Source organism: Lycium ferocissimum, chromosome 5 (assembly GCF_029784015.1).
Source record: "Lycium ferocissimum isolate CSIRO_LF1 chromosome 5, AGI_CSIRO_Lferr_CH_V1, whole genome shotgun sequence".
Taxonomy (NCBI): Eukaryota; Viridiplantae; Streptophyta; class Magnoliopsida; order Solanales; family Solanaceae; genus Lycium; species Lycium ferocissimum.
In genome coordinates this window covers 16,643,712-16,666,768 of record NC_081346.1, presented here as the reverse complement: position 1 = coordinate 16,666,768, position 23,057 = coordinate 16,643,712, and the positions used below count along the sequence as shown (strand labels likewise).

Genomic DNA, 23,057 nt, shown 5'->3' with positions numbered 1-23,057 from the left:
TGATCTTATGGAGGACAAATCAGTCCACATATGTTATGTTTTATTAATAGTAAATAAAATAAAAGAATTGTTACATAAAAAGTTAAAATAAGGGAGGTAGTCGTAATATTGCAAACATGAGGGGATGTCAGTAAAACGAAGCAAAACGTGAGGGGAGGTTTCTGAAATTTTCCCTTAAATATAACGTTAGAAATAGTTTCATACATTGAGTAATTCAAATTTATTTTTCATTAAAAATAGCTTCATACATATTTTGTTTCTAAATTCTCACTTTTCACCACTGAGTACAATGTTAATAATTTTATAGATACGATTCAAATATATTTTGAAGTGAAAAAAATATTTACTTGCATATTCAGGCTTTGAGATTAAAGCAATTACTTTAGTAATCTTAGGTTTGAACCAATTTTGTCTAGGACTCCCAGTCAATTGCTCCCCCCAAAAGTACACCCTTTCTCTATCTTGGTGAGTAATAGCTTAAATTCCAAAATTTTCTATTAATGGGTATTCTTAAGTCCGGTTAATTTTTTTATTCGTTCTGGCAGTTTAGTTATTGTGTGATGTTCTTAGTATTAAGCACGGTAAGTGAAATTTGTCATATTAAACTTAATTTGTTGAATACCGGAAAACATATTCATTTGAATTTGATAGTTCATGACATTTGATTTATAATAATGTTATGTCTGATTTTTTTCTTTACTTTTCTTTTAACGAAAGTCTTGCTTTAGAATGAAATATCATTGATGATTTGATTTAATTTGTTTTCTTTTAATGTTTTTCTATACACTTAAGTCTGCAAAAATCAACTTCATGAATCACAAATACATGTTTGGTTGATACTCACTCCGTCTATTTTTGCTAATCACTATTAAAAAAAGTAGATGTTCACTCTCATATTTATTAAACATATTTTTTTTAAAAAAAAATAGTTTCTAGTAAATCAAACCAAAAAATGAGTTAAAACAATTTAATTTTCATCATATCAAATAGGACATATTTTATTGTCCTAATATTTGAAATATTTGTTAGAATTCACAGGCAAAATTAGATGCATTTACTTTGAATCTGCCATTTTATTATTTTATTTTAGTATCAGATCCCTGTCAACACCATACTTATAAACATTACATCATTTATATACTTATATGAAGAATGGATGAGGGTTTCAATTGACGGCTGTAGTTGGCGTTGTATTGCCTTAGCTTTACCCTTCACCAGAGCAGTTACTGGACTTCCATTTTTACCCTTCGCCGGCGCGTCGCTTCTTCCTCCGTCGCCGGCCGCGCGTAGGTTTTGTGCATCAGCGGCGATGGGTTCACACGTGGCGGAATTGGATTGGCCGGCGAACAAGGTGAGGGAGACATACATGAACTTCTTCAAAGGGAAAGGTCACCAACAGGTTCCATCAAGCCCTGTGGTTCCTCATAATGACCCTACTCTCCTTTTCGCTAATGCTGGTTAGTTCTCACTTCACTCTGTTTCTCTTTGATTCTGTATAGATTGATACAGTACTGCAAGTGCAAAGGCATAATACATAGATAGACATCTTAATTTGGTCTTCACTGGCAACTAAACGCGCTCCAACTTTGCGAATGCACATGTAGACACCTCAACTCGACTCGATGCTGACGTGGCACATAATTTTTGGAGGTGTCTTAGATGATCATTTTGTAAGTTTGAGTGTTCAACTGATACATCGGAGATGAGTTGAGGTGTCTAGATAACCATTTTGTGAGTTGAAGTGTTCAACCGACAGTAGAGGCCAAATTTTAAATTTTAAGTGTCTTGTCTATGTATTACGCCTACTAGAAATGATGGTTGTTATTTTTTGGGCGGTTGAATGGCTAAAGTTTGGTTTTTTGTGCAGGTATGAATCAGTTTAAGCCTATTTTCTTGGGTATTGTAGACCCTAATAGTCCACTGAGCAAACTTACACGTGCCTGCGATACACAGAAGTGTATTCGTGCTGGTGGAAAGCACAATGATCTTGATGATGTTGGCAAGGACACTTACCACCACACTTTCTTTGAGATGCTTGGTAATTGGTCATTTGGGGATTATTTCAAGAAAGAGGCCATTGGATGGGCCTGGGAACTCCTTACCCAGGCAAGTTTTATCTTGATTGATGTAGTAATATTCTTGTACATAGTCAGCTGCGCTCCTAGCATATATATGCTGTATGATCAAGAAATAACAGGATGCTGACTTGTACAAGTGTTTCCCGTGTTTGATGATTTTCGTCCAGGTATATAGATTGCCAGGTGAACGGCTTTACGCCACTTATTTTGGGGGTGATGAAAAATTAGGCCTTCCAGCGGATAATGAAGCTAGAGACCTATGGCTTAAGTTCCTTCCGCCTAGCAGGGTTCTGCCTTTCGACTGCAAAGTATGTTATAGCATTGTATCTTCGTTTCTATCATCTTGCTCAAAGTCGTCATTTTCTGTTTGGTGCATCAGTAATTCATTAAACTAATTTTTCAAATGAGGTATTTTCTTAATGTACTTGGTATTTTTGAAAGCCGTGAATCTTATGGAATCTCTTAGAAGCATGTTAACTTTGTGGACATCTCATTTGGGCAAAATTTTCCATGAAGTGAGGTGGGATCAGTGAAAAGTGACATTTGTGCCTTTTAAAAGTGTAAGTGTCCTTTTTGCTGAAAAGAGAAGCAAAAAAGTGGTAATCGTCATTCAAGTAGAGAACAGTATCAATGAAACTTATCGATATGATACTGTTCTCTATTTTTTTTCTTTTAATTTATTAAAAAAAGTAGAGAACAGTATCATATCGATAGAAGCATATGAACTTGTGGAGACAGTGATAAGTTTCATTTTCGCCTTGTAAAAATTAAGTATCCTTTTGGCTGATAAGAAAATCAAGAAGCTGCGTTCATCATTTAAGTGGAGAAGGGTAGAGGGGTGGTCCCATTAATCTTTGAGTTTTGGAACTTGAAATAACAGATTTCCTCGTTAAAAAGAAAAGAAAAAAGAGGCAACTGAAATTTCTACCAGTTGTGCCTGTCATATGAATTAGATACCATTAAAGGTTTTGAGTACTTGATGTACAATAATCATTGTTCTTAAGTAACACTTTCAACCACTGAAATATTGTCTTCCAGTATGTGGAAATGAGAACTTCATTTCTAGTTGAAATTATTTGATCATGGTCTGAAGATTATGTCTGAAAACCTTGCTTCTCCTTGTTAAAAGATTTTATTGCTTTGAGCTAAGTCAGTCAGATTATTTCTTACCACTTTCCGCTTTGGGTAGGACAACTTTTGGGAGATGGGTGATACTGGACCTTGTGGACCCTGCACCGAAATACACTTTGATAGAATTGGGAATCGCGATGCTGCATCATTTGTTAATAATGATGATCCCACTGTGATTGAGATATGGAACGTTGTCTTTATTCAGGTACCATTATCTCCAAAGTTTTTGTCTTCTCATTGAAAAGCATTGTTAAACTCTTGTGTGTCTTTTGCAGTTTAATAGGGAAGCTGATGGTTCTTTGAAACCCCTTCCTTCTAAGCATGTTGATACTGGAATGGGTTTTGAAAGACTAACCTCTATCCTCCAGAACAAGATGAGCAATTATGACACTGACGTGTTCTTACCCATATTTGATGCTATACAAAAGGTAATAAGAATGCTATAATTTGGAAAGTCGACGTTACTGATTTTGTAATTCTCTTGAGCCACTACATTTATACGTTGCTTTGGGCTAAACTTAAAAAAGACTTTCAATGATGGCGCTCCATGGGATTCAAAGCGACTGAAGTTATTCTAATCACTTTGTATTGAATTTTACTGTAAATATGTTACTTTTCGCGCAATATAGGCTTGTCTGTGATTCAGTGGCCCTGAAAGAAATACGTATTCAAGTAATGCTTTAAAGAAAGTTCTAAAATGTTGTATAATCACTTCATACATTTTGGTAATGTTGTGTAAGCACTTTAAAGTGTTCAATACATTATTTTCTTAAGTATTATTACTGTTTGTTTACAAAATTAGCTTAAAACAGAATTTTAGGAATCAATTTTGTATTGGGGCGAATTTTTTGTGAAATAATGGCTAATGGCAAGAGCACTCAACTTCTAGTTAAGAGGTTGGGATTCGATTCATGAGAGCAAAGTGGGGAAGAGCCTCTGTTGACTCTTTGGCTGGAGGTTTGGAGGGGGCGGGGCAGGGGTGGGATTTACCAGATAAAAAAAAAGCTCGTCCTAAACTGACCGGTCCTGAGCCTGAGTTGTGCTACTGTAATTTTCTTATTGCTATACTTATCGATGCTATTCTACTAAACTGATGTTTCAATCTTTTAATAGGCAACTGGAGCTCGTCCATACTCTGGCAAAGTTGGAGCTGATGATGTGGACAAAATTGATATGGCCTATAGAGTTGTTGCTGACCACATTCGAACTCTGTCTTTTGCCATTGCTGATGGTTCTTGCCCAGGTAGAATCTTGTTAATCTGTCTCATCAACTAGTGCCTAGGTTTGTTCAAAATTGTTCCTCTCCTTTCTTGGTTGACCCCGTACATTAGTACTATGTATGATGTTAAAAGTTTTGATTACTTGTAAAGTTTTTAGGTATGATAAGATCTATTATATTTATGATCTTATTGGTGTTCATTTGCTTGTGGAGCCAAATTTTCACGAGATTTAAATCTTGTATAATGAGTTTGCAGGCATTTTTTGTTATAAGATGGATTGTAATTTACAGTATGTGACCTTCTGAGTTAATGGCTGTGAGTTTGTTGTACAATAAATTTCTCCTATTTCCTTCACCTAATATTACTTGAAACCTACTCAATCTGTTATAAAGGTGTGCATCCATGAATCTAAAATTTCGGTTCTATTACTTTCTGCGCTTGGGAGAGAAGTATGTGTGCTAGTATTTTCAAGGAGGTTCTGACGGTGTTCCAATGTTTTAGCCGAAATTTGTCTCTGATTTTGTTATTTGGTAAATCTGATGTTCACGTTTCTTGTCTTGCAGGGAATGAAGGCCGTGAATATGTCCTCAGACGCATTCTACGTCGAGCAGTGCGCTATGGTACAGAGGTTCTGAAAGCGCAACAAGGGTTTTTCAGTAGGTATGCACAAGTACTTGGAATTTTGCTGGTCTCATTATGTGCTTTTTTGCACCTAAAAAATGGGTTTATTTGATATTTAGCAATGTTTTTTGCTATACCCACCTCAATGCTTAAAATGTTACTTACACTCTGCTTTATGTTGAGAGCAGCCTTGTAAAGGTGGTGGTAGAAGTTATGGGCGATGTCTTCCCAGAGCTGAAGCAACGTGAGACACATATAAGGGATATCATTGCTGATGAAGAAACTAGCTTTGGAAGGACATTGCTTCACGTAAGATTGTTTGTAATAAAATGAAAGGAAACAAGTCCGGAAATGCTTTAATTTATAGTTTTGTATATCAACTATCCAAAACACTGATTGAGCCTGTAGATGCTATCTTCTTAAATCAGTGATTCCTTGTTGTTGATTTTCTTTTTGTGCGATAATGGAAGTATGCGGGTAACTATCCTAGATAGCTTATTGAGGAAAATCCTACATAGAACTCACCCTTATGCATAGTTGCATACAATAAACGATTTGCTAATAGCATTGAAGTGAAGTGCTAATGGCATTGATGCTGTTGGAATTCTTTTCTGCATATAATAACTGTATAGGTGATGGCTTAATACTAAACCAAAGAAATAGAATTAGCACTAGATTGAAATTTGTAACGACTCTATGAACGGCTTTTCTTGGGGAATATTAATTCTGAAGAACTATTTTCTTTCTGTATTGGGACCTGCCTCACCTCTGGTCTCAGAAGAATGCACCAAAAAAATAGAATCATCGATGTGCTGAAATTTCAGCTTAAGTTGTTACTTTCAGCTCACTGAGCACATGACCCTGAATAGGAGAGCATGGAGGTCAAGGATTAGGGTAGGAGGTTAGTAGGTAGTCTAGCGATTTATCTCTTTTCTGTGAGAAAGCATGGTTCTAGTTTAGAGCACCTTATTTGCTCCCTTTTCAACCTACTAGTATTATTATTATTATTCTATCCTCATCGTGTTCTTCAGTATTAGTACTACTGTTGTTCCCTTTACCTTAGGTATCTTTACTATTTTTGCTAATATGTTTCTTTCCTTCGTTATTTTCATCTTAGCTCCTTTGCTCTTTTATTTTTCAAACCTGTTTTGAAAAACTTTTTTATTGAGCCGAGGGTCTATCGGAAACCTCTCTACCCCACAGAGGTAGGGGTAAGGTCTGCGTACACCCAACCTCCGCAGACCCCACTTGTGGGATTACATTGGGTTGTTGTTGTACTGTGCTGGAATGTGTGATGATTTGTTAAGCTATCTGTCTCATTCACATCTAAACCTGTTCTTCTCTTTATGTTCAGCTTGATGATATGTTTCTCTCTTACAACTGTATTTGACCAAATAGGGCAGCAAAATTCTATACCTGACTTTTAGTTGAGCGGTTGCTGCTCCTTGTTTGCTCCCAGCTGGGGGAGAGTGATGACTTATTTTGCTCTTGTTTTGTCTTTTAATTTTTTTCCTCTTGTATGTGACTTTTTCCTTTCTTCAGGGAATCGAGAAATTTAAGAAGGCAGCTCAAGAGGTTCAAGGGAAGCAATTTAGTGGCCAGGCAAGCATATTATCCATATACAACTTGTGATGGAGAAAACAGCCAAGTTCCTTCTAATTCAATATCTTATGTGTGCTCTTAACATTTAATTAATACTCAGTTCATCTCAAACGTCACTTAGTGTCCGGTGCCTCTAATTCAAATTGATTTGAATTGTGTTGTATTTAGTGAGGAACATGTGGAACCATATGTTCTTTTTTTGGTTTTCTTGAATAGAATAGACGAAAGTTATATTGAGAGGCTAAGTTGCTTGGACTCGGGTGCGGGTGCCCGATGCGGGTGCGTATCTAGAGGTCGGATCCTTCATGATCTAAATTTTAAGATTCGGGGGTATGGATGCAGGTGCTGGGATTCGGCTGAAAATAATTCAAATACCTAAAAATAGAGTTATAAAAATTTTCCCAGCATATAGTGGACTATTTATAAGGAAGAGAATGCACAAATTTTTGAGAGCAAGTTTGAACCTGTAATTATTATTAAGTACAGATGCATCTCCTTACTATTTTTTGGTGTAATATGGCTATTGCAAATGATATAGAGGTGTAACATGGCTATTGCAATAGCCCTAGCTTTTGTTTTGATTTCAGAAATCATTGTCTTTCCCAAATTTCTCTATAGATTTTGGTCAAAGTACCCAAAATCGTTTGACCAAATCGGGTATGGATCCCACACCCATACCCACGTCATGTCGACACGGGTGCGGCACCGAAAGTGAAGAGTCCGAGTAACTTAGCTGAGAGGAATAATTGTAGGTCTGATGGTCCTTTGCATGGAACATAAGTTATTTAAGAAGTCCCCATTGTGTAGAAAACCATTGATCAAGAAGTTCCTTCTAATTCAATATCTTATGTGTGCTCTTAACATTTAATTAATACTCAGTTCATCCCAAACGTCACTTAGTGTCCAGTGCCTCTAATTCAAATTGATTTGGATTGTGTTGTATTTAGTGAGGAACACGTGGAACCATATGTTCTTTTTTTGGTTCAAGAAGGAAATGTGGACATTCAATTGAAACTAATGAGTAAAATTTTCAGCTTGTTATGCGACCTTTGCTGGCACTTCAGATGTGGGATATCAGACATTAGTTTGTATAGGTTACATGCAGTTCCACAACGTTGGCTGTTATTCTTGCATAGAAGTAATGAAGTTAAACTTTTCTTATTTCCTCAAGACCTTGGAAATCAAGCAGGAAGTGAATTGTGATCAAGGAGAATTCTAATGTACAGTATTATGGACATCCTTTTGGATTGTATTGAAGACTCAAATTGGATCAAACTGTCATCAATGAGGATTTCGCAGAATTATGGTTTTGAAATTTATCCTGAACTTACCACTGAAATTGGGAGTACTTTGTAGATAACACCTACAACTTATGAATGTATAAAATGTTAGTATTTGGTTTGATAAGCAAAGATGTATATATTTAGCTCATGGTTAATCGCTAGCGCGTGAAATAAACATTAAATTCTGTCGCTATGATTCAATTTGGTTTTCTTCTCTTTTCTTATATTCAGCTTTACTTACCTTATGATCTTCATAAAACAATATTTCCTACTTTAAAGGTCTAAGTTTTTAAAATTTTCTTCATGTATATTTGGCTGCATATTGTTTGTTTTCTGTATGTGCTTACGCATTCACCCTTTGAGCATAGGCCTATGATATGACACCCTTTGAATTTCATTTTTCGTAAAATAAATACTCTCCGAAGGAAGTAGAAAAACGGGCAATCTTAAGTTCTTAACTGCCGAAGCTAAGCAAATTGATGGAATGTTGTTATTAGTTAGTTTTCAAGATTTGATTTCAACTTATCAAACTTAGCCCACTACCTATGCAATGCTTTCTTCTCAATTAGATATTCATCATTATAAACTTTCTTTGTTACCTCTGGACGACCTTGTATCTCAGCTGTCTTTGATTCTTCTTCTTCTTACTTCTGTTGTATATGCAGGAGGCATTTGTCTTGTGGGACACTTATGGATTTCCATTAGATTTGACCCAGGTAAATAGTGCTCCAACCTTTTAATTCATATCTCAGTGATGAAAACAAATTAAACTTTTTGTCTCAGTTAATGGCAGAGGAACGAGGCTTGGTGGTTGACGTTGATGGTTTTAATGTTGCTATGGATGCTGCGAGGGAAAGATCAAGAAATGCTCAGAGCAAGGTTCTCTTTGTTGCTTTCGTTTTCTCAACTCTCTCCAACTAGGTTAATTTCCCCTTCGCTGTTTGAGCTGTTAGGAAGTCGCCGCTTGAATAGATATGAAATTATGAATAGAGAGGGCTGAAGAAATTAACTGATGCTAGAGAATTCTTTATGTTTACCTCTTTGGGTACATTTCAAGATTGAGTATTTTTCTCCGGAAAAGAAATAGTTCCTAAGGAAATCATGTTTAGTATTATAAAAAACCTTACTAAGTTTAGAGGCATAAGCTTGCACTCAGTAATGTGGCCTAGTGGTCAATGAAGTGGGTGCAAACCTGGGAAACTAGGGCTCAAATCTCAGTAAAGAAAAAAATATTAGATGATTTCTTCCCATGTGTCCAAGTCTTGGTGGACGGAGTTAGCTAGGTACCTGTGAGGTGCGAGGAAGCAGGTACCTGGATAGATATCCGAGGTGCGTACAAACTAGCGCCCACACCACTGTCATAAAAATGCTTAGAAGCTAAGCAAATGGATGAATTTGACATGGAGAGGTGCCAATGGAATGAAGCTTCAGGGACCACTTAAGGGTTGAGGTGACTTGCAGTGTATAGTGCGGTAGATTGAGTTAACGTGGGAACGACGCCCATTCTTTGTACACTGGGAAGAAGTAGTGGAAATGTTAAATGTTTTGTAGAATGGTTGTGGAAGTAAGTAGGTTACAGCTGAAAAACAACTTATGAAGTGAGGTTCTAGATTGTACTCATGTTTCCAGGTTACATCGGTAGGTGTCAATTTGTCATCAATCAAGTAACTATCTTATGAATTCTACCTTCACAAGTTAAGAATATATGCTTACACCTCTTTATGTTCTGAACCTATGCTTGACAGAATGCTGGTGGTGCTATTGCCATGGATGCTAACGCTACTGCTGCATTGCACAACAAAGGGGTTGCTGCAACAAATGATATTTTCAAGTTTACTTGGTTTCAGGTTGCTTATTTGTCTTCCTTGTGAAAACAAGGTTTCTTGAATTTGTTGCTTGCTTCAATGATTTTCTGCTGTTGTTTTAGCTGGATTAGAGCTAAATGGTTTTCATCTGCCTTGAATGTCAATTTAACTCTAGCCAAGGACAAAGCCTTCTTTCCCTTCCCCGTCCTCTTCTGGGGCTTCCTCTTCTTGTTTCCCTCAAAATGTATCAACACAGATCAACCCCCTAATTAAACAAACTAATCACTCTTGCCGTTTCCATTGTCCATGTTTTCATCCCCATTCAATTATTCATTTGTATTATTTCTTTCTGCTTGGATTTCCTGCCCATTTATTTTTCTCTAGTCTGATATGTTTTTCCAACTTTTTATGTTTTATTTTCTCCTAACCTGAATGGCTAGTCTCAGCTGTTGTAAAAATACACTATCATGATTTAGGGTGTGTTTAGTATGGAGGAAAACATTTTTCAAGTTTCCCATAAAATGTTTTTCAATTATCCCATGTTTGGTTGGTTAAAATATTTTGAAAAACATTTTGTCTAGGAAACAAGTTCCTTAAAAATGAGGAAAATGACTTCTCTAGTGGGTGTCTGGAAAACAAGTTCCATAAGTGGCCTTCCAAGCTCCTCCTCACTCCCCAACCCCCAATCCCTTGACCATCCCACCCCTCGCCACCCCCAAACTCCAACTCTCCACCCCATCCCACCCCTATAATGTTTCCTAGATCACATATAAATGCTCATGGGACAATGTTGTTTTGCTTATGTACCAAACACTAGAAAATAAGTGAGAAATTCACTTATTTTGCAAGAAAACATTTTCCTTCGTACCAAACACACCTTGGTGCTCACATCAGTTATATATATATATAATATATATATTTTTTTGTTTTTTGTTTTTTGAGATGGTAATAAAGTGCTCACATCAGAGTTTTACTTCTGAGTTTCTTAATTCAGGATCACGAGAGTGAGATAAAAGCTATTTACACTGGAAGTGAGTTCTTGGAAAGTGCAGCAGCAGGTGATGAAGTTGGTATAATTCTTGAGAGCACTAGCTTCTATGCTGAACAAGGTGGTCAGGTAAAAACTTCTGTTGATATCTTGGTTAGAAAAATGTTAAATGATGATAAGTCACTCTCCTTCAAAATACTGCTGGAAGGACACTAAATAGCAATATTGTTATTATTAATAGTCTAGTAGAGGAGGGTGTAGCATTAGTTTTTGTAATGTTGTGGTCAAAGGGTCAATGATATTTAGAATCTCTATGGAGACGTGTTTGTGCATGCCCAAACACTCACACAAAAATTAACCTGAACAACAATGCTTTAAAGAGGAGCTGCCTCTACCGTGCAACTTCAGTATAGTGAAAGAGTAGAGACTCATTAATGCCGCTCTCTCTCTTTATATATATACATATATATAATATGTTTTGATGCTAAGTACTAATGGTCAACATTTGCTAATTGTTTGCTTAAGGGGAGAGTATTTCTTGGGAAATATTTAGGAAAGTAAGCAAACAAAAGTAATCACTTTCTTCTTTCCCCCAAGAGCGTAACCTTAATGTTAGTTTTGTTCCTTAATACATAAAAGACGGATGATCTTTGAATAGTTTATTTCTCCGATGTTGGTCGAAAGCCTGTGTGCATCGGCTAAAAGGGAAATCAACATATGGGCCAGTAAAATACTGTTCATTTATCAAGAATTTTGCTTCTTTCAATCACAGTGCTGCAATTTCAGAAACATAAAGCAAATGGATCGTGAACCAGTGATATTTAAAGTGAAAAGTGCAAAAAAGCTCTAAGGTCAGCTGGGGCTTTAAGCGCAAATAAAGCGTGGGCTTTAATGAAAAAAGGCGCAATGGTGAAAAAATACAAATATATATATATATATATATATATAGTCCAGGACTACTAAAAATAAGCATGAACAACAAATATAAAGACAAAGAAATTGTAAAAGCATTACGATAAAGTGAAATACTAATTATCTAGTGTCACCTCTTCAAGAGAGGCTCATTGTCAAGAAAAAGTATGTCTTAGAGCCTTGTTGATGACATTGAAGCTCAAATAAAGCGAGGCGAAGCGTTCAACATGTTTTGAGCCTCGCTTCAGGGCTTAAGTGCGCCTTTGACAACACTGCCGTGAACTTATCAACAAGAGAACTTATAGGACGTGAACTTATCAACAAGAGAACTTATAGGACGTGCTAAGGAAACTCTGGTTGCTTGTGGCATTTTTAATTCTTCCACTTCCTTTTTGTTCTCCTCATGTCATGATTTACTCTAGTTTCGTGATTCTGATAAAGCTAATTGACTATTTGGATACAGATATATGACACTGGTTCACTGGAAAGCCCCAGTGGTGCTTTTCAAGTTTGTAATGTTCAAATTTATGGAGGATTCATTCTTCATATTGGATCTTTCAGTGGACAGGCACACAAGTTCTCTGTTGGTGATAAAGTAATTTGTAAGGTGACACTTTATTCTGCTTGGCCTTCCACAACCATATGATGCAACCTTTCAGAATTTCTTTACCTCTTTTTACTTACATTATTGGGTTTGGTTTCTTTGATGAATTGAGCAGGTTGATTATAACAGGCGTACGTTGATTGCTCCCAATCATACCTGCACTCACATGTTAAATTTCGCCTTAAAGGTACTTCCTTTAGCAGGAAAAAAAGAGATGCTGGTTCGAGCATTTCCATACTTTCTGGAGTTGATTATCGGATAATTTTACTGAACTAATGCAGGAAGTACTAGGAGACCATGTTGACCAGAAAGGTTCCATTGTCCTTCCTGAAAAATTGAGATTTGACTTCTCTCACGGTAAGTGGCATCACTTTTTTTTTTTTGTGGTGTGTGGGGGAGCTGTTGCTGTCGTGGTTATGCGCTTTCTATGAAGAATAATTATGTCCAATGCCTTGAACAGGGAAGCCGGTAAAGCCAGAGGAGCTAAGAAAAATTGAATCCATTGTCAATGAGCAAATTAAGTCTGAATTGGATGTGTTCTCAAAGGAGGCAAAGCTGTCTGATGCTAAGAGTATAAAAGGTCTTCGAGCAGTCTTTGGCGAAGTAAGGCCTTCACGATTTAGCCTGTCTTTGTTGTCTGTTCAGACATTTAAACGTTCATCTTACATTTGTCCTGGTGGTGTTGTAGGTGTATCCCGACCCTGTGCGGATCGTGTCAATTGGTCAGAAGGTGGAAGACCTTCTTGCTAATCCAGAAAATGAAGAATGGTTATCGTACTCTGCTGAGCTCTGTGGTGGTAATTTTCTTTTATTCTCTAATGCTATTTATGGGATTACATTTATAAATTATGATCGATTCCTATGACTAATTTATGGATACTTAGGAACACACATTTCTAATACAAGAGAGGCAAAGGCATTTGCTCTGATGTCTGAGGAGGGAATTGCCAAGGGAATCCGAAGGGTTACTGCTGTTACAACTTATCGTGCTTTTGAGGCCACAGATTTGGCATCCTCACTCGAACAGAAAGTAATTGAAGCATCCCAGACCGATGAAACCTTGCTGGAAGAGGTTAGTATTTGTGTAGCCCACTCTACTTGAACCTGTAAAACCTGAGTTCTATTTGGTCTCTATCCTTACCAGAAGTTATAAATCTTTTATATGCTAAAACCAAGTTGGTTTTAGAATTATTTACCTTTCCTGAAAAAACGTGCATCTGAGTATAACAACCTGAAGAGTTGTAATCATTGAGTGAATTTTTTTTCTGTCGTGGTGATTTGAAGTGAAATTGATTGGCAATAATGTTAACTACCAATTCTTACAAAAAGTAGTGCTAAGAAGTTCTAAATACAATATGTTGTGCTCACTCATTGGCTAAATATAGCTGACGCAGTCACCCTTCTACAAGTGTTAACATCAAACTCATAAATCAATTTAGTGCTCATCCAACCCAATTAGTTCTGATGCTTATGCCATGGCAGTATCATCATAACTTCCTTAAGATTGTTTCGACGCTGAAGTATAGAAAATAATGTGGCAGAGCTGTTAGTAAGATGTACTTTTTTCCAGTCATATATTTCTTATAATTGCTCCCCTGCACTTTATCTTCCTCCTTGGGATGTCTTGGACCTGGATAGTGTCTGGGCTAATCTATTCAGCCAAGCATCTTTTTGTTTTTAATCTTGGTCAATTCAAGTTGAGGCTCTTCAGTCTTGGCTGATCCTTGTTCTTACTGCTACTTTTGTTCCTTATCTGATGCATTCATCCATCGACTTCTTATTTTCAGAAAGTAACTTCTTTGAACGCTACCGTGGAGAGGGCACAAATTCCCACTGTTAAGAAAACTGATCTCAAGGTCAAACTCTCTGTTCTCCAGGTAAGAATTGTTTCTGTTGTGGCCAAAGGTGAATAAAATTGCTTAGGAAAGAAAAGTAATATGATGATGATTTCTTCAGAATCAAGTTATAAAGGCCAAAAAGAAGATAGCTGCAGAAAATATACAAAAAGCTGTTAAAGCTGCCTCAGAAATGGCTGAAACTGCAGCTTCTGGTGGAAAAGCATACTGCATCTTGCAGATTGGCGTGGGTTTGGACACTGCTGCAGTCCGTGAAGCAGTTGTCAAAGTCATGGTGCAGAAGGTTATTAGATCATACATGCTAAACTTGTGCTCGTGTTCTCCACTAAAATTTGTAATCTATATATAATAGTCATGACTGTTTCATTGGCTGAACAGGGTATGGCAGTTCTGGTATTTAGCAAAGATGAAGCTGCAAACAAAGTTTTGGTCTGTGCGGGTGTACCTGAGAAAGGTGACAAGTGCCAGCAGTTGAATGTTAAAGAATGGTTGAATGCAGCTTTGAAGCCCTTGGGAGGAAAGGGTGGAGGAGGAAAAGGTGGTCTCGCTCAAGGCCAGGTTTGCATTATACTCAATTATGAATACCCTTCATACTGTTAATTCTGGAGTTGTAGAAGAAATTGCGAACTAGTCCTAGACTGGCTATCGGTTAAAAACTGATATGTTACTACTTGTGATAGTTGCATACGTTTCAAGCCCTTTAATGGGAAGAAATAGAAGCACATGATATGCATTGTGAAATTTTCAAACTTGACTTTCATCCTTTGCCTTATTGCCTGCGTTGTATATCCATTGCTTCTTAATTTTGTATTCACGATGGTTAAAATTTTTCCCGTACAGGCAACTGATATATCAAAAGTTGACGAGGCAATGGATGTTGCAACATCATTTGCAGCCATGAAATTAAATTGATGATTAAGGCCAGTATGTCAATGCAGTGTTCAATGGCCGAAGCTGATGCAACTATACGAAGCAATATTGATTGATTATGGTTTTAATGTGTTGTGGAGGCTGTCAATGCAGTGTTCAATGGCCGAAGCTGATGCAACTATACTAAGCAATCATTGACAGTGTTCAATGGCCGAAGCTGATGCAACTATACTAAGTAATATTGATTGATCATGGTTTTAATGTGTTGTGGAGGCTGTCAATGCCGTGTTCAATGGCCGAAGCTGATGCAACTATTCTAAGCAATATTGATTGATCATGATTTTAATGTGTCGTGGAGGCTTTCTTAGAGCTAACTTCCATCATATGCACTGCGTTATTTATGTTACTTTCTGTGAGCTACCTTATTACATGCAGAAAGTAAAGGAAAATTAGAGAAGATTTATACTGATATTACTTGCTTATTGCATGCTGCATGCTTGTTACACACAAAAGAGAAAGACGATAGTAGAAAGATTTTCCAGTGCTGTGGTAGTGCGCGTCTGCTTTGGTTTTCTGATTACTACTAGTATTTCGTTAAGTTGGTATAGATTGGATTAATGGCAATTTGTAGATGTAAAAGAAACGGATGTACTGCAAACTGAAAAGTCTGAATGTAGCTCCAAGTTTTTGAATTTGAATGTTCGTTCAAACCTTTAAACCCAAGCGCGATGTGCTAGGAATGGTTATTAGGAAAATCTCACTGGTCATTTACTAGTGATAGTTGCCCGTCGAGAAAACCTTGTGTGAAAGAGATTACGCAAACAAAAGAGAAAGGGAAAAAGTAAGCAGGTTAAGGTGTTGAAGTACGTGAATTCAGGTACAGTGAGGTGCAGGTCCTTCGACAATTTTAACTTGGTTGATTGAATCAGATTCATCGAGAGCTTGAATTCACAGGACACCTACACTATGAGCGATTATTCCTAATGTACGCGTAGGGATAATACTTCTCTGTGTATAAGCAATGAGGAACAAACTGACCTCGATAAAATGCAATCTGAATTTATATTGTTTGACAGCTCTAATTCGGGAGTCAATTACTCATAAGGTCACTCAATTTAAGGAAATTACCTACCAAAGTACTTTTTTTTTTGTTCCTTATGTGGTCATTCAAGTTCATGCATTTGCCTTATAAAGTAATAAGAGCCAAAACTCACTTTAAAAATAAAAGAAAAATGATCAAAGTCCCTTAAGTTTGCGTGTTGAGTTAAAATATCCCTTATTGCTTAACACTGAACAATAATAGACCTCCAACTATTTTTCACTTTCTTACTTCGTAAATTAAATTGTATTCGTCCTACAGGTAAATTCATAATATAGATTAAAAAAAGAAACAAATAATAATGTTTAAAAGTAAAAAGAAACGAAGGGTGGTGACGTAGAGGTAAAATAAGTACTTAAACTTATAATTGAGATAAAGGAACTTATAATTGAGATAAAGGGGAGGAACAACTATTGTTTGAAATTAGTAGAGATATTTAATTTTTTTAACATGCTTGGAAGGGGGAAATAATTTTCACCCAAATAATATTTAAAGATTGACAAAAATAATATTTGAAAACTCTAAAAAGATTTAATGCACAATGATGATATAGAATCTCCTCTTTTTTAAGTAATGTCGAATAATTTATATTATTATGATAATGTCCTTCAATATGCATCTATGTTTTTGGCTTTATGACAATACTTTATGATTAATCTTTACATATGATTTTTTTTCCTATTAGGACCTAGTTTTTTATGTTTGAAGTAATTCATCGTCTTCCTTATTAATTATGAATTTCCCGTCAATAATTTATGCCGTAGAAGAAACTAACAACTAATTTAAACTCTTTTATCAAAACAAAGATTATTCATAAATAAACAAATACAAAACATCATTTTATTGTTGAGCTACTAAGTTCCCAAGCAAATAGAGTACATATCGACTATTTCATATTCTTTTTTTTAGCAGTGATAAAATGATTTTTTTTTTTTCATTTCTAAAGTTATCAGTCACCATTTTTGTGTGTTTCGTTACTTTTAATACCACATACTAATTGTACTATTTTGTATCATTAAAAGGTTGTTAGTGTTTTATGTTAAAATAAGGGATATTCTAACCAATAAAAAAAAAATTAAAAAAAAAAAAAAAAACACAAAACTTTACTAGGTAATCTAATTGAGTGACCATTCGAGGAATTGACTCCTAATTCGGTGGCTTTGGAAAACGAAGCGCATACAAGGAATGTTAAAATTAGTTTGCTTGCATATTATGTACACTGCAGTACTCCGTAACTTTTATTGGTAAGACTATGATAGTGAAGGACAGTTGCTTCGCCGAGATCCGAAGATTTACGCTGTGCAGAATCCAGAATAGGACAACGAACTTGAATGCCAGTCGAACAACGCTAATCATCCTCCTCTCTTACTTTTCCAATGTACTTAAAACTTAAAGTGCTCAACTACACACTCAATCAAAGATATGTACTATGATGATAATTCACTTCACGATCAAGTGAACGATAGAGTAGATAGAATCTGCAAATAGCTACTAACGAGATTAGCCAAAGCAGCCGCCTCTGGCAGAAAGGCATATGGCATCTTGCGCCAGTGAGAGTTTGGCCACTACTGCAACCCGTGAAGCTGTTGTCAAGAGTCAAGAGTCAAGAGGAATGTTATTTACTGCTCATACTCATTGAACTTTTAAGCCTATGCTTCCTCTGGAGTGGTAACCGTGTTTTCATACAGCAGTTTTGGTAGTTATACAGAAGAATCCGCAAAGAGAGTTTTGGTCTGTGCAGCTGTAAGGGCGTTCACTGGTTCCATGTCCATGCATTTCTCTTTTAGCAGAAGAAAGAAAGAAAGATAAAAAGAAAAAACAAACACCACACTACCTACACTTCAACAAGGATGCATTTCGCTCACTTCACTTCTAAGAAAAAGAATACCCAAATCGTTCTTTGCAACAGGGATGTCAAACTGGTTAATTACGTTATTGACAAAGTAATGGTTGTCAGGAAAGGGGGGAAGCACTGGGGATTCTTCATCTGATATGCCAAATCTTTACAATAGAACACAAGTCTTTGTGACTGGTTTAGCCAGAAAAGAGGGTTGCATTGGCATACCATTTTTCACCAAAAATGCAGCTTTGGTGTATCTGGATATCAGGGGCGGTAAAATTATTTCCTGTAGATCACAGAAAGATGGACATAACTCATTTCCAGTCTACACAATAAAACTATCTTCAGTCATCCTAATCTTGATAAGTGAGCTTCTCCCAATTTCAAGTGTAGAATCAGTTACAGAATGCACCAAAAGTATATGGTGGGCTAAACTTTGACACAAGTATTCACTTTTCACATAGAAAATGCCAAACACGGATGGGTCTATGATTCATCTTGTGTTCAGATCCAACTCCCCACCTCCACGCCACTCACTCTGAGTACCTATATCTCCATTATCAGTTTCTTCATCATTCAAGAAGTCCTCAGATGGTTCCTTTTCGTCTTTATGTCCGTTGTTGCCCCAACCGTTGATCATCTCATCAGGGCTAACTTCCTGTCCGTGCTCACCGACATCATTACCCATTTGAATATTGCTCCCCCTAGGCCCAAGTGCACTAGCTCGTATTGGTGCTCGGTTCATCATCTCAGCACGAGCTTGTGATTCAGCCCGAGCTTGTTCCGCTTGAACAAGAGCTGCCATTTGCAAATTAGGATCATGAGTCTCTCGACCCATCTTTTGCCTTGACTCCATCTCTGTCCTCAATTCAAGCAGACCTCTCCTCTCTTCTTGCAAAATTAACTGCTCTAACATGAGCTTCTCCTCTGTCCGGAATTCGCCAACATCTCTCTTGCGGGAAATTATATTAAAAGCAAGCACTTGTTTCTCAAATGTTGCAGTAAACTCTGCAACTTTGGCAGCAATGTTATGATCCCACTGCTGTGAACGAGAAAGCATTTGGCCACTAGTGTCTGAATCAAGGATCTTATCATCCTCCTCCGCTTCATAGTCTGCCACCACATGGTAAGGCAGAAGCCTAAAAAAAATCCATGACACAAGGAAAAAGTCTGAAGTCAATTATACCATAGGTGAGATGCTTTTTATTAACTTTTTTGATAGGTAATCCACATACTAATGCCAGTAAAATAAAAAGAAAAAACAGCTACGATCTTACTAGTTGGTATAACCATCAACATTATATACACAGGGTCTTAGTCTAAAGATTACTTGGTCAGGAGTAGCTTTTAGCAATCAATAAACCTCGCAATAGAGAGATAGACACTCATGCCCTGTCTACTTCTATGAACTGGAGCCAAGAAAATGAAACTATATGCAGTTGTTCTTTTTATATAAGACACAACCATCTCTCATCAAAGTTTAGAGTTCCTTTTTCATGATACCGCTCCTCAGAAGTGTACATCTGAGCTAGAAACACTAGACTTTCTAATTGTGTATTGTTATTTCATATTTAGTGTAAAGAAAACTACGGAGGAAGCTGAAACTCTATTAGAATTCTTAGAAGCCTTGTAAGAAGAACAAAGGCCACACTTTTGTTGTTGCAATTCGTAAATATGGATCCAGTACAACCTGTGTGCTGATAATTCGTAATATATTGTGACCTTAAAAAAAAAAATACTAGACTTTTTACTAAAAAAGATGGAGTTGGTGTTTTTTGATTGAATAGCAATCGTTGAGTCATTGCTGTGTTTGAGTAGTCATTGGCAGCTAAAGCTGTGGATGACAAGCATTAGGAAAAACCACTCTATGGTAAATTTACAATTAAAAAGGAACAAAACAACAACGATGAAAAACTAAAAATTCACATTAAAAAACTTCAGACATCTTTCTGTCAAATCTTTTTTCTTATCACCAAGAAATAAGTTTGGGACAACCCTTAGGACCAACTGCAGCCTTTAAAGCTCGGAGATATGGGCCCACCCCCTCCCCCCTTTTGCTGAAGAAGGTAACACATATTTTATAGTCCTTAGCACAAAGACCGTGCCAAGAGAAACCACCCCCTCCCTTCTCCACTTAGATACCAGGCTTAGTTCACATAGCGTAGGGATCAAATTTGTGACCTGAGTCACAAGTCCCTCAACCCTGCCACTTGAACTAAGCTCTGGGGGACCATCTTTCCGTCAAATAAAAGAGTCCTTTTTAACAGTTCCCTATGTGCCATCTCCCCTAAAAGGAGAGGATAGAAAATGAGAAGGTAGAGAATGCAGGGATAGAATAATTAAAAGAAGAGTAGGAGCTCTGCTTTTCTATTGCAATTAGATCAAGTAAGAATAGGAAAAAGCTGAGGATGTTCAAAGTTAAATGCAGGTTTCAAGCAATTTACATACTTTTAAGAAGTGACAAGAACTCGTGTGTTCCATGGTTTGACTAGAATAAGAAAAACAAGACCTATTTATATTTCATCTGAACAGATCACGAAAAAAGAAAAAAGCAGTACACGAGAGCATGCTAAATACACCCTCTGACGCCTATTAAAGTTTGAAACTACTTTAAATAGGTAAAAAGATGTTGTATATCATACGGTCATCAAATAAATTGGTATTCGTCTGCTGCATAGTGAACATTTAGGAGTATTTTTAAGGGTTCAGCATGCACTGCTCGATGACTGTAATTTGACACATTTTATATCATCAAAAGAGTATACCTCAGCACAAAGACTGTGCTAAGTGAAACATAGTTACAGGAAGCCCAACAAAGAAAAAACCTATTCCTGAACTAGTCAGAGTTACCCAATAATGTCACCTAGTAATAATAGACACGACCTAAAAATCACATCTACTACAATATGACAAGATCTAACCGTTAACAAATATATAAGTATGCTACAAAATCTTTACAATGTAACTGCAATATATTCCTAGACTTGACAAAAGCATTCCTGCTCCGCAATTGGAAACTTGTTCATAGCAAAGTGGGAAGCACTACCTCCATTTTCATGCACTGTGGTTGTAGAACCTATCCCTAATTGCATATTCAAATGTCACAAGTGCATGTGACCAGAAGATGAAAATACCTACTCACATCTTTGTCTGGTCATATTCCCTATGACATTTTTTCTCAACATTTGTCTGTCGGAAACAACTTCTCTACCCCACAAAGGTAGGGCTAAGGTCTGCATACATCCTACCCTTCCAGACTCCACTTGTGGGATTATACTAGTATGTTGTTGTTGTTGTTTAATTTTTCTCAACATTTATAAACACGAGGATGGACTGGAGGCCTTTAATTTTTCATGAATCAGCTAAAATCACAGCAAATAGACGTTTTGATTAACAAGCACAAGAAAACTGAAAAGCATAAAAGGGTTGTAAACCTAATTTTATGAAAATTAATCGCAAGAAAGCACCTTTCGCAAGCATCTTCAATTGAAGTGAAAGGACGCTTAAAATCAGGATGACAAACCCGCCACGCATCCTGGTAAGCCATTTGGAGCTCGACCCGATTCGATTCCGGGGCTACCCGGGTCAGCTTCTGCTGTTGCTGTGTCGGACCCTGGTTGATACCCGAGTTCTGTTGATTGGGGATCTGACTCGAAGGATTATTGCTCGAACTAGGGTTAGGGTTAGGGTTTTGGTTTTGGTTTTGGGATTGACGGTGAAGGAGCTGTTGAGGACGGAGATGAACATCGATGTTAGAAGGGAATCGAGCCATAGCATCTTGTTGTTGTTGCTGTTTCTGACGTTGGATCTGTTGTAAGAGGAGTAGTTGTTGCTGATGTTGTTGGTGTTGTTGTTGTTGTTGATGATGTTGTTGTTGTTGCATCATTAGTTGTTGTTGTTGAGCTAACACTTTTGCTTCTTCCATTTTTTTGCATAAATTATCACTCAGATCAAATCCTATTTTTCTTGGGCATACCTGAATTTGTTCATCAATGGCGCTGATTAATAGTAGCACGAAGCTCGGAAGAGGATACACTACAATTAATTGTTGCTAAAAATAAGTGCGTAACGGTTCGATGGTTCTGCTTCTTTTAGAATTAGAGTGTAAAATGAGTTTAAACGATAATTTAATTTATTTATAACAGATTATTTATTATTTATTTTCATATTATTAAATAATAAATGTTTATTTATTGAGGTAGGTTGTGTTGTTTATCTTGCTATTTTGTTGTCGGAAACCACTTCTCTACCCCACAAAAATAGTTGTAAGGTGCGCTTACATCCCATCCTCCCCAGATTTCACTTGTGGGATTATATTAGGGAGAATTGGATTTTTGGTCATTTACAAACTTTATTTAGTTTTATGACCTTTTTACAAGATATCTTCACTTTTTACACGTAAGAGATTTGAAAAGCCATTTTCTTCTATTCAAATTATAAGAGAGCAAAAGATCCTATTCACATTACACTTGGTATGTTGTTGTTGTTTATTTGTTGAGATAGGTGCAATTTTTCTATGATATGATTGTGTAAGTATATTGTTAATGTTAATAATGTATAAAACTTTAACTGTGAATAAATTTCACTAAATTCCTTTTAATATTTTAGATTTATAAAATAATATGCAATAAAAAAAATTTAATTGGATATAAAACCTCTTTGACGTTGCCAAAATAAGATAATGCAAGTCTATACTATTTTAAAAGTGAAACTTTTAAAGTAAAAAGTTGAATTAGCAAAATATCGAGTTATTCGCATTTACACCCCCTAGCTGATGGATGAATAATTTTTTTGATTTGCACACCTTATCCTTTTACCTTTTACGATTTGACCCTTCATCTATTTGTTTCCTTGCAAAGTTATAAGAAAACTTATTTTGTGGAGGATAATCATGAATTGTATAGTTTTCTTTTGGTAACTACATGATTATATTAATCACCAAGTGTAGAAATTGCAAAGCCACATCAGAAAAAACTCACTTCTGGGGTCTCACAAGGAGTCTCTCAATCAGACTCAATACATGTTAAGCTCAAAAACACAAAATTCTAGCTAGGGAAATCCTTCTAGGCCAAAAGCACTCCTCCCAGGGAGATTTTCATTTGCCCAGAAGTCCCTTTACATCACATAAAACTCAATGCTACTCTAACA

The 23,057-nt window shown here is 36.6% G+C and overlaps 2 protein-coding genes across 2 annotated transcripts; one reads left to right on the top strand and one right to left on the bottom strand.

Annotated features, from left to right (window-relative positions):
- The first annotated feature begins 1,141 nt into the window (after positions 1-1,141).
- LOC132056241 (alanine--tRNA ligase) lies at positions 1,142-15,522 on the top strand. The gene is made up of 23 exons (XM_059448342.1): positions 1,142-1,457; positions 1,868-2,106; positions 2,246-2,386; positions 3,268-3,414; positions 3,485-3,637; positions 4,323-4,452; positions 4,993-5,089; positions 5,239-5,359; positions 6,593-6,652; positions 8,601-8,651; positions 8,719-8,814; positions 9,681-9,782; positions 10,735-10,857; positions 12,104-12,247; positions 12,360-12,431; positions 12,526-12,601; positions 12,705-12,847; positions 12,933-13,041; positions 13,129-13,316; positions 14,032-14,121; positions 14,201-14,383; positions 14,479-14,658; positions 14,941-15,522. The coding sequence occupies exons 1-23, from the start codon at positions 1,157-1,159 to the stop codon at positions 15,010-15,012; spliced, it is 3,018 nt and encodes a 1,005-aa protein (XP_059304325.1). The 5' UTR covers positions 1,142-1,156; the 3' UTR covers positions 15,013-15,522.
- Positions 15,523-17,904: 2,382 nt separating this feature from the next.
- LOC132056240 (uncharacterized) lies at positions 17,905-21,991 on the bottom strand. Its single transcript, XM_059448341.1, has 2 exons — positions 21,377-21,991; positions 17,905-19,048 (listed from the first exon to the last, which is right to left on the bottom strand). The coding sequence occupies exons 1-2, from the start codon at positions 21,832-21,834 to the stop codon at positions 18,403-18,405; spliced, it is 1,104 nt and encodes a 367-aa protein (XP_059304324.1). The 5' UTR covers positions 21,835-21,991; the 3' UTR covers positions 17,905-18,402.
- Positions 21,992-23,057: the final 1,066 nt, after the last annotated feature.